General features: G+C 50.6%; 1 protein-coding gene across 3 annotated transcripts in view; it reads left to right on the plus strand.

The window, feature by feature from the left end:
* Positions 1 to 919, plus strand: part of VPS8 (VPS8 subunit of CORVET complex) — a 173246-nt gene extending 172327 nt beyond the window's left edge. For all 3 annotated transcript variants that reach the window (XM_069089353.1, XM_069089352.1, XM_069089354.1), the window contains exon 47: positions 181 to 919. In XM_069089353.1, coding sequence (XP_068945454.1) covers positions 181 to 330 — 150 coding nt within the window. In that variant the 3' untranslated portion in view covers positions 331 to 919. The remainder of the gene's footprint in view (positions 1 to 180) is intronic.
* Positions 920 to 11065: the final 10146 nt, after the last annotated feature.

The raw sequence follows: 11065 nt of genomic DNA on the forward strand, positions 1-11065 counted from the left end.
TCCAAGGTCCTGGGGTGGGGGGGCTCAGCTGTGTCAGGCATCTGCTGAGGTGAGGGGACCCATTTCTCAGAACCATTTTTGGGGCCCAGAGATCCTGAGTGAGCCTGCCCTTGGCTGTAGCCCAACTCCCAGCTCTCAGGGCTTGAGAGCCCATCTGACGAGGGCCTTTTTGTCTTCCAGCTGGCACTCCTTACTGAGCTCTCTCAGAACCAAAGCAGTGACAGTCACCGGTTCCTGGGGGTCTCCAAGAGCAGCACCACCCTCAACAGCATCTTCCAGAATGAAAATTTCCAGCTGCACCTGACCCCTCCTCCCCTGATCGAGGACTGAGGACATCCACATCCCAGGCCAGTGAGAAAGCATCTCAAAGGAGCCCCCAGCCCCACCCCCTCACCCCCCACCCGGGAGTCTGAGTCCCTTCATCTCCTGGTGGCTGCAAGGTCCAGGCCCTTCAGAGACCTCCCCCACCTCCCCACAGTCCTGGCCCCTGGTTCACTGGTTCTGTCTGTCTCTGGTTCACTCACCATCACGCGTCTCCCTCTGGATTCCTTGGTAATCAGTGGGTCAGCACAGAGGCCCCAGCTTCACACAGTGCTCTCTTTCTCTTGGTGGAGGGGCCCCCAGGAGCCCCAAGGCTCCCATGGGAGGTTTCTGCCCTGATTCTAGCATGGAGCATTGTGTATCCTCGGGGCTGCCTGTGCAGGAGACCCACAACTGCCCCCGACCCCAGGCCTTCAGTGGGTGGGCACACAGGGAGCAGCCCATCACCTGGGCACCCACGTCACCCTGAATGGGGTCCAGAGAACCATGAAGAGGAGGGGACTGGGACAGCCTGCAGAGGTCAGGAGGCATGGAACTGATTCCAGGTTGGGTTTCAGCCCCTCTGGCTCCTGTTACAATAAATGTCCGTTTAACTCTAGGCAGCCCCTGTGTCTGTGTAAAGGAGGAGAGCATGCTTAGGGCCCACGTCAGGCAGAGGGAGCTGGGGTTCGGCTGCAGTCAAAGCCCCCGCCCTCCTGGGGGTGGGAGTCCTTCCTCCCCCCCCCACCCAGCCAGCCAGCCAGGGGCCGCCCAGTAGCACCTGGACCATGGCAGCAGGCGCCCTGAGCACTGAGTGTGGTGGTCATTGCAGGGGTCAGAGCCAATGGAGAGAGCGCAGAATGGGGCAGGATTCAGGCCCTTGTCCCATGCTGTCACTGGCCTGGCTTGCTGTGGGACCTAGGGCGTTAACCCCACAGGCCTCCTGAGTCTGCCTTTCATCATAACGGACCTGATCCCTTCTTGCTGGGGCAGTTGTCGTGACAATACAGCCAAATGATCAGTGTGGAAAGAGAAATACAGAGTTCCTATGAGGAAAGGCAAGAAGGAACTCACTGTGACAGTGATTTGGGTCATATCCTCAAAAAAATGGGCCTATCACTGGAGTGAGTGATTCACTGATGGAGGGGCGCCCCACGCGCCCACTGTCAAAGAAACGGGAGGGGCCCGTGGTGGCACAACAATGGGAAGGCAATGTCAGAGGGGAGGGCCGAGTCACACAGAGGATAACCATGTGTGTTACGGGAGGGAGCATCAGACCACCGAGGACCTCAAGCTACCAGGGAGCCCTCAACCATCAGGGCTTCCTTAGTGATGCCAGGGAAGTCAGGGCCAACCCAACAAGGGCTCCCAGGAGGGGGCGGCTCCTCCTCTGACGGCACCCAGCCCACATTCTGCTGCCTCCCTGGGGGGCGTCTGCTCACAAGCTCAGTCCTCCTCAAGCCCCTGGTTTTCTCCTTAGTCACACTTCTTAATTGGGACAGAGCCATCAACACTTCTGGGACTAGTGAGCTCTGTGTTTCAAGAAAGTGTGAAAAGTTGGTGTTTTTGTCAGCTTGTGCATTTTGCTCATTGCAGGGTCGGAGCTGAGATCCTAAGATCCCACCCAGACTTAGGGCTAGAAGGCACCTTAGTGGTCGCCCAGGCCGAGCTCCTCCTCTCGCAGAGGAGAAGACAGAGGCCCAGACAGTCCAGGTAGCTGACCCAAGGCCCACCACTCTTAAGCATCAGAGGCAAGATTCAAACCCAAGTCTTCCAATCAGCCCTCTGCCCAGCACACCAGAGAGGTCCCACACACAGGGCCCACAGCACTCCCACGGCAGCTGAACCACATTAAACGTCTGAAATACAAAACACCAGATACTGTTACCTTTTGGCTTTCCTAGTCACCCTGGCCAGTACATTTCTACTCGAGCTTCACGCTCCTGCCCTTCCCCAGATCCTGGTGATTTGCCTCTTGGGCCCAAGCGCCTCCTCTGGACCCTTGTATGAGGGTCCTGGGGGCACAGACTCTATCCCTGAGCCCAGCCAGCCGTGGGTGGTGCTTGTTCTGGGTTGGCTAGCCCAAGGCTGAGTATGGATGGCTGAGGAGGGCATGGTAGTCACCACATCCTGCTTCTGGCGGAACCCCGTGGGACCAGAAGCCTCTGGGACTAGGCAACACAGAGTGTCATTGGACAGTGTCTGTGCTTCACTGTCTAGGCTGTTCCAGCAGCCCTTTATCCGGAAAATGACCTGAAGAGCTGGCATTAACAGTCCCTCCTTTTGTAAACTGTGCCCCTCTCTGTTGTGGGGGATGGGTGCGCCAGTCCCAGGCAGAGGGTCCTGTGTAAGCAGGAAGGAGCATATGTCCCCTAGGAAAACCTGTGCCAAAAGGCCCCCATGGGGATAACCTCATGCAGTGACCCCAGTGCCATCTGTCCATGCAGAAATGATTCCATTCCCTCCAAGCCCCACAATTCACTGCCCTTTGGCAATGGAGGTCATTCCTCACCCCCACTCTCTGGGTCTCCTCCCCCATGCCTCAGACCAGAGAGTTAATAAATGCACCCTAACTGATTATCTAGCAAAGTCCACTGTGAGGTCAGGCCCTTCCGTTTTCCTGAGCCCAGGCCAAAGGCTCCTGGACACTTACCTGCCTTCACCCATCATCCCATCCATCCCAAGGGGACTCCCTTGTCCAGGAAGTAGAAGCTTTCTTGGTCTTGGACATCTTTTCTTGGTTCCTGCCTGGCTTTTCAAAACTCTGTCTCTCACAGGACTCCTTACTCCCGGGTTTCTTGACTGTTGATTCATTTGCCCATATGACACATAGCAAGTTCACTAGCTTTTTCTGCTGTGTAAGCAAGATAGCTATTTGTGCAAGGGGTTGTTATAAGAAAGACATATTTCCATCAAGGAGCAGATCTCACTGTGAAGGGCAGAGGGCAGCCCTGTGAATTCCTTCTGCCAGGCTTAGACATTTTCAAACACAGCCAGTGGAGGACCTTGTTCAGCCTGACTATGAATATTTGTCAAAACAAGGGTGACTTTGGCGTCTCAACCTGGGCAGGTCCCTTAATGTCTCAATGCCCCTTGGCAAGTCTGTAAGAAAGGGGCCCTTAAGTGTCCTTGCGTCATGGACTCCATGGGCAGCAGACTGGAGAAGACTAGGGATTCCTTGCAATAATGCTGATAATTTATAAAATAAAATAGATTGGACCACAGAGGAAGCCCGGAGTATTGAAATGCAGCCATCAAGTCCATGGACCCTCTTGGGGGTCCATACACCCCAAGTGAAGAACATCTGCCCAGAGATTCAGAGTTGCAGAGAAGATTGTATATAATTGTGAGATTCTGTTTTAATTATGTTGTACACATGAAGTCTCAGACAATAATTATTTTCCAGTCACTCTATGAAGGAGCCATGAGGCATCTTCCACATAGCAGCTCCTTGGCCTTAGGGAGAGAAGCAGCCTCTGCCAAGGTTATATCGTGTCACCCCTGGACTTTCTCAGAGAGGCCTCCCAAAGAAGGGGGATATCAGGGACCCTAAATTCCTCTGGTTGGCAATTAAGACCCGTACCACCTACCTGCCCAGCTTCGTTACTTTCCTTCCTTAACATCCTAATTATGTGTTCCTCTGGTGAATACTAAAATGAGTTTGCCTTTTCCGAGTGCGAGGGGCTTTGAGCGTAGGAAACAGCGGGGACAATCACACATTAGACAATACTTTGGTGACCAATGTGAAGCGAGTTCCATGAATGCCGAATGGTGCTGGGACCAGGAAGCTGAGTGAGGCGTTCAGCGCAAGCAGCTGGGGCCAGACCAATCAAAAGAGTCTTTAAGTATGGACCTTGTGCCCAGCACCGTGTCAGGCCCTGAGGACCCACCCGGAGACAAGGACAAGATGAAGCAGCCTCTGAGCTCGAGAACTAACATTCCATCAGGGGCACATGTACACAAAGTAACACAAAGTACACGAGTGGATGGATGAAGCAATGAATGCTGAACCAAATTGAAAACAGCTTCCATCAGCCCCATACATGCAAAAAAAAAAATTTTCCACGGAGCCCCTCCGCACCTGTGAAGCTCCCCAGGGAAAGCTTAAATAGTGTCTGTTTTCATGAGAAAAAATGAAGAACCCTCAGAGTTCACGTTTTTGTTCAACCTTCCCACCAAAAAAGGTAAAACCCCCTCTATTGGACACTCAAGCTCTTTTCCATTTGCCTCCAGCCTCTTTCCAGGATTCTTACACGTTGCTCCCCTGCACATAATCTTATTTATGTTGACCCGAACTGGCCTGCTTGCTGCTGAATGCACAGGTCGGTCCATCTCCAGTCTCCATGCCTTTGCCCATGATGTCCTCAGTGCCTGGAATGCGGCCACCTCCTCATCTCTGCCTTTTTGGATCCTGTATTTCCTCCAAAGCTCAGCTCTTGGATTGACCTCATGTATGACTTGTATTTGCTTCTATTTGTACACATTATCTCAATAAAATTAAACCTCTGAGGGCAGCAACTATTTTATTTTTGTCTTTCTATCTCCCGGGTCTTGGCAGACTAGAAGACTGGGCTGTATCTAATAAACTGGAATCTAATAGGGATAAATGTAAAGTCTTACAACTAGGGACAAGAAATCCACTCCACAAGTACAGAGTGGAGAAGACGTAGTTAGAAGTTTCTGTGAGAAAGATCTGAGGGGTTTAATGGACCACAAGCTCGATGTAATGTAGCCTCTTGAAAAGCCAGTGTAATCTTGAGCTCCATTAGGAGGGAATTAACTTCCAGCCACAGAGAGGTGGTAGTCCCAATGGACTCTGCCCCCAACAGACTTTATCTGGAGCCTTAGGCTCAGTTCTGGGCAACACATGGATATTGACAGTATGGAGAGGGTCTGGAGGAGGGCAGCCAGGATGGTAAGGGGCCTTGAGCCCATGTCACGTGTGGTTTGTTGAAGGAGCTAAGGATGTTCATCCTGGAAAGAAGACGGGGGTGGGGAGGTAGGGGGTGATAGCTGTCTTCAAGTACTTGCAGTCAGGTGTACATAGGATTACATTTGTTTGATTGGATCCCACAGGGCAGACCCAACTGCAAAGGAACCAATCTGTGCTCAGTGTAAAGGAAAATTTCCTAACACAAAGTGCGAGCTGTTAGGAGGAAGAGAGTTTCCCCTTCTTGGAGATCTTCAAGCAGATATTGCTGCTTTCACATGGGGTCCTTTCCAACCCTCAAATTCTGTGATTCTGCATCTGCAGACCTTGGGGCTCATTCATTCAGTCATGCCTGATACCGGGATGTTCTGGGTAACTATATATCTCCTTCAAAAAATTAAACATCTTAGGCGGCCCTCTTCCTACAACACACTACAGATTTCCCAGCCTTTTTAAAGGATATGGAATATAATTTGACATCCTCTTGATGAATTGCCTCTGTTGTGTTGTCATGTAATAATGGCCTCTGGGTCATTCAATGCGCCTGGGGCTACGTCCCCCACATACACACTAAGTAGCCCCCAAGTGCTGTGCTCTCTGGCTTCCTGTCTGCTTTTTATACTTTTCCTGTGTCGTCAATGTGGGTCTGTCTGCTGGTCAGGTCAGGTCGGCTCTTCAGCTCTCCTCCCCTGGCTGCCTGGGAAGGGCACCCACGAGCAGTCCAGTTCTGTCCTTTCAGGAAAGCTCAAGCATCCCAGCTCTTTGGGTGCCTTCCCAGCACAGGGCAGTTGGTTCACATTTCTGTGTTTGTGCTCAGCTGGGAACTTTCCCCAGCACCGTGTGCTTGTTAGACCCCACTGAAGAGCTCTTCTTTTCTCCAACAGGATCTCATTTATTTAGCAGGTTCTGCCTGCTAAGCAGCCTATTGTCCATTGTCAGGAAGGTCCTGGAGATACAGAGAGCACTTGTCCTTCCAGATTCTCGGTGTTGCAATCTCATAAATGGATCCTTTGAGGGAAAGGGAGGAAAACAGGACACATCTGAAACCCCAGGCACCAAGATAACTACACGACAGGCCCTCCACTCCCAGTGCTCGTATTCCTGCCATGGCAGAGAAGCGGCGGGGGGGAGCAGAGAGACAGTGGAGGCTGAAAACCAGGAAAACCCTCCTAGCAGGGTCTGCTGGGAGGCCGCTTGTGGCCCACAGATTCTGTGGTTCCATAATATATGTATAAATAACAGCGTAAAATCTAACTGTAAAGAGAGATGCCCTGGGGGGCAGCTAGGTGGCACAGTGAATAGAGCACCTTTCCTGGAGTCAGGAGGACCCGAGTTCAAATCCAGCCTCAGATACTTAACACTTACTAGCCGTGTGACAAGTCACTAAACCCCATTTGCCCTGCCCTCCCCCCTCCAAAAAGCAAAGAATTTTTAAAGAGATGCCCAGGAAAAGTGCTAGGAGGAATCTGAGGGGGGCCATTCCTCTTTGGGGGGAAAGCAAAGGAAAGGCTTCAAGGAAGAGGCCAGACCAGAGTTGGGTCCTGAAAACAACAAGTGACTTCAAAAGGCTGAGTCAGAGGAGCCGAAGAAACTTTATTTCAGGCTCTCTGAGCAATTGAAGTGAAGGCAAGGGGTCAGGAAGTGGTGAGTGACCTAATTCCGTTCAATTCAATAAACACTTATTAAGTGCTTACTGTTTGCCAGGAACTGTGCTAAGCACTGGGAATGCAAAAAGAGGAAAAAGACAGTTCCCTCCCCCCCCCCCCCAGGAGCTTACAATCTAATGGAGGAGATATTATGAAAATACAGAAAAAGCAAGCTATGATAAATAATAAATAGGAAATATGTCGGCTAAAAAGTAATTACCACAGGGAAGGCACTGGAAGGAAGAGAGGCTGGGGCTGCACTGCAGAAAATGGGAAAGGGGGTAGTAGATGAGACCAGAGCTGGAAGGGACCTGAATCATAGTCACAACAATGAGTTTATTGAACACTTTAAAATTTGCAAAGCACCTTTGATATATACTGTCTCATTTGACCCTCACGACAACCCTGGGAGATAACCAGTGCAATTATTATCCCCCATTTTACAGAAAAGGAAACGGAGGCAAAGCTTAAGTGACTTGCCCAAGGTCACACAGGTAGGATCTAAGGTAGGATTTGAACTCTGCCCACTGCCTGATTTTACAGAGGAGAAAACCAGGGCCCAGGGAGGTTGTGATTGCCCCTGGATCATGCAGGTAGTAAGCTTTAGAGGTGAAATTTGAACCCCAGTCCTCTGACTCCAGAGCCCACAGGTAATGGGGAGGGCCGTGAGTGCCAGCATCTTGTTCAACGGAGCCTGGGTTGCTTCCAAGAATTTTGGAGGGTCAGTGTGATGGGAGCCACACCCAAGGGAGATAACAAAGGTAGCCAAGGGGGAAAGCCAGGGAGGGAGGATGAGAGGCTGGCCTGGGGTGGCCAAGGAGCTGAGCCCCAGGGCAGTTTCGTGGGAAGCTGGGAGAGCTTCAGCAAAAAGGCTGCATGGGGGCAGTTTCTGATCCTCCAGAGAAGGGAGGGAGGGAGCAGACGAGAGAAACACTGGCAGGGCTGGCTTAGCGGCTGCTTTAACGTGGGGAACAAGCAAAGGGAGAGGTGAAGCAGGAGTCCGAGGTGGCGGGTGTGAGTAGGAGAGCAGCCGTTCTATGGACAGAAACAGAGAAGCTCCAGGAGGGTGGGGGCAGGAGAGGGAGAAGCTCTAGGGGGGTGGAGGCAGGAGAGGGAAGGGGATGGGTGGAGAGGGCGGCTCAGGGTGGGCTGGGTTGGGTTTTTGTGGTCGTTATTTTTAATTAGACCTGTAATTTTGTCAGTATAGGAAATGAACTGCCCAGAAGGCAGATAAGCCCCTTGTCTGAGGACCTGAGAGATGATCTGCTTAGGGTCACACAGTCTATATGTGTCAGAGGCAGGACACGAAGCCAGGCCTCCCCAGCTTCTCCAGACTGTTTAGTTTTATGCGATATATTTGAGGTGCTTGTGAGACATTCAGGTGGCATGACCCAATAAGCAGTATGGACCTGGAACTCTGGGGAGGGTTCAGGGGCAGAGGTGTAGATTTGGGAATCACCACTAAGAGAGGTGGCCATGTTCCAGATAGGTGAGGCTGTCCACTGAATTCCGGTTAGGTGAGGCTTGAACTCTTGCTTCTTTCCTTGCCTGCATCCCAACCTAGAATCCTGGACTAGAACCTTAGAGCCTGAAGGAACACCAAGGGCCACAATATTCCTGACAAATTGTCACCCAGTCTGCATAACTCACTACTGGACAGCTCTAATTGTTAGGAAGTCTTTCCTTGCTCCAAGCCTAGATCTGGCTCTGCAGCCCTAGATGGCTATCCCAGCCCAAGCCCGCGTCCCTATCTCCTCCCCTTAGAAGGACCTGCCTCACTTTCATCTTTGTATCTCCAGTACTTGGTACACAGGTACTTAATAAGTTCTTGTTGATAATGATAATGATGGCATAGCAACTCCCATTGTCTCGCCATCCCACATGCCTTCCCTTGGGTGTGTCAGTTTGTCAATGCCCTTCCTAAAATGCAGCAGCCAGAACAAAACAGAATCCTGAAGGGGTCAGAGCAGAGGTCTGTGAAATGCTCCTCTCCCTCCTCCTGAACACTTAGCTTCCATTATCGCAGACCAGAATCACCATAGCTCAAAAGGCCAGGCTGTGTCAGCGTTGATGACACATATTGAGTTCACAGTCCATTAAACTCCCAGTCTTTTTCATAGCAACTCTATTCTCTAGCTAGACTTTCCTCCATCCTGTATTTTGGCAATTGATTTCTTGAACCCACACATAAGACTTTGCATTTATCTTCCTATAATGGGAAGTGGTCGTATTCTTGGCCCGAATCTCACAGATAGTCATTTCTGTGCCTGTCTGCATTGCGGTCATATCCTGAGATTTCCTTTTCTGATGAAATTTGAATCCCCAGAATTGGTTTCCTTCAGCTCCAGGCTTTTCTGCCAGAGAGAGGGCAGTTTCCCCCAGTACTGGGTTTCCACCTTGTTCCACACCACCCACGGAAGAGTTCATCTTGAAACAGAAAGTTCCTAGCAAGGTCTCACAATTGACTATATTCCACCCGGTAGGAACCAAACCTGGATGGGGCAGTATTTTCCCATCTGGCCCCTGAGGGCTGTTTAAGAAAAACAAACACACTTTTCCCCAGAGAAAGTCAGGAAAGGTCTTTAAGTCACTTAGCTTTGGGGCAGTGGGGCTGCCCACCAGCAACTCCCTGGTTATGTGTGGGTAGGATTGACCTGGTCCCCAGTGATCAGGAATCCATGGCTGTTCCAGCTGCTGGTCCCTGACCCACAGAGAGCCAATCTAGCCTTACTGGGCCCCTGCACTAATCCTCATTCACCCCACACTGTGTCTCTCCCAAAGAAGTCATGCGCTGCATCTGCCGGTCAAAGCTGGAGCGCTGATGGGCTTAGTGAGGAGGTTCAATCTCACCTTCTTAGATCTGTCTTGTCCTTCTAGCCTGCTGAGCACTTCTCTGCATCCTGACTCTCCCTCTCTCTTCTGTGCTGTCTGCAGATCTGCTGAGCATCCAATCTCTTCTTTGTAATGGAAATGCAGATTTAAAGATCTTCCCTGCCCCTAGGCTAAAGTGCACCAGAAGCCTGGGGAGGGAGGCTTGTTTTTCAGTAGATACTTTTTGATTGGCCAGTGGGTCAATAAGGTTGTTACATTCTCTGAGCCAGGAGAAGGCTATATAAGCCCTGATGTGTAGCTTTGTTTTGGGACTCACTTTGAGAAGTATTCTGTGATTTGATCTGAATTCTGGGAAGCCGTTGTTGAGAGTCCCCCGGCTTTGAAAAACCCAGAATGTGGAAACCCAGATGTTGACTGGGTATGGATGTAATGGTTGGGCAGTTTGGAAATCTGTCTACTTGATGTTTCTGTCTTGATAATTATGCCTGTATACTTTGAGATTCAGGGTGCTGACCTTTTCTCCTGAACAAGGTAAACGATATATGTCTGACTGATTAAAGTAAGCTTGTTAACCCATTTTGAGTTGCTTTCCTTTAGCAAAGCAGATCCAAGAACCTGTGGTAGCTGCAAACCCTGAGGACGCTTGGGGTGCTTGCTGCTACATTCTTCTATCCCAGCCACTGATAAAAATACTTAATGGAACAGCACCAAGGACAGATCACTGAGGAATTCGGCCAGGGGACTTCCCTCTGTGTCAGATGATGTAGAAAATACTCCATGTTCTGACACCATAGACAAGAGACTAGTGGCTGAATCACTGCAAGCTAGACAGCAAGAAGCTTCTTGCCTTTCTCCTCCACACACAAACTCTAGTGAAATTATTCCTCTGCACTCACATTGTACACCCTCCTCACCTTTGCCTCTCCAGAGCCCTGACTTCCAATCAAGGGTCCACTCTTGCCACTAACCCTTAGTCCCTATTAGTCTTTCCTGATCCTGAGTTGTGAGTGATTTTTCCCTCTGCCTCCATTGGTGGTGCCACTGTGCATAGGGCACTGGGCTTAGAGTTTGGGAGAGCTGAGTTCAAATCCAGTTTCAGACGCTGGCTGTGTGACACTAGTCAAGTCACCTAACTTCTGTCCAACTCATTTTCCTTCTCTGTAAAATGGGAATAATAATAGTGCTTACTTCCCGGGACTGATGCCGTGAGGAATCAGATGAGATGATATTTGGAAAGTGTTTGATCTGAGTTCACTATCAGTTGAGACTCCAAGGCATGAGTTGTGGGAAGGGCCCCTCCCATGGAGGTTGGCATGCAACATGATACCTTGCTAAAGGACACAGAGAATGCTTCTGC

Source organism: Petaurus breviceps, unplaced genomic scaffold (genome assembly GCF_028583685.1).
Source record: "Petaurus breviceps papuanus isolate PSGF00001 unplaced genomic scaffold, PetGlider_PUasm1.0 186, whole genome shotgun sequence".
Lineage (NCBI taxonomy): Eukaryota > Metazoa > Chordata > Mammalia > Diprotodontia > Petauridae > Petaurus > Petaurus breviceps.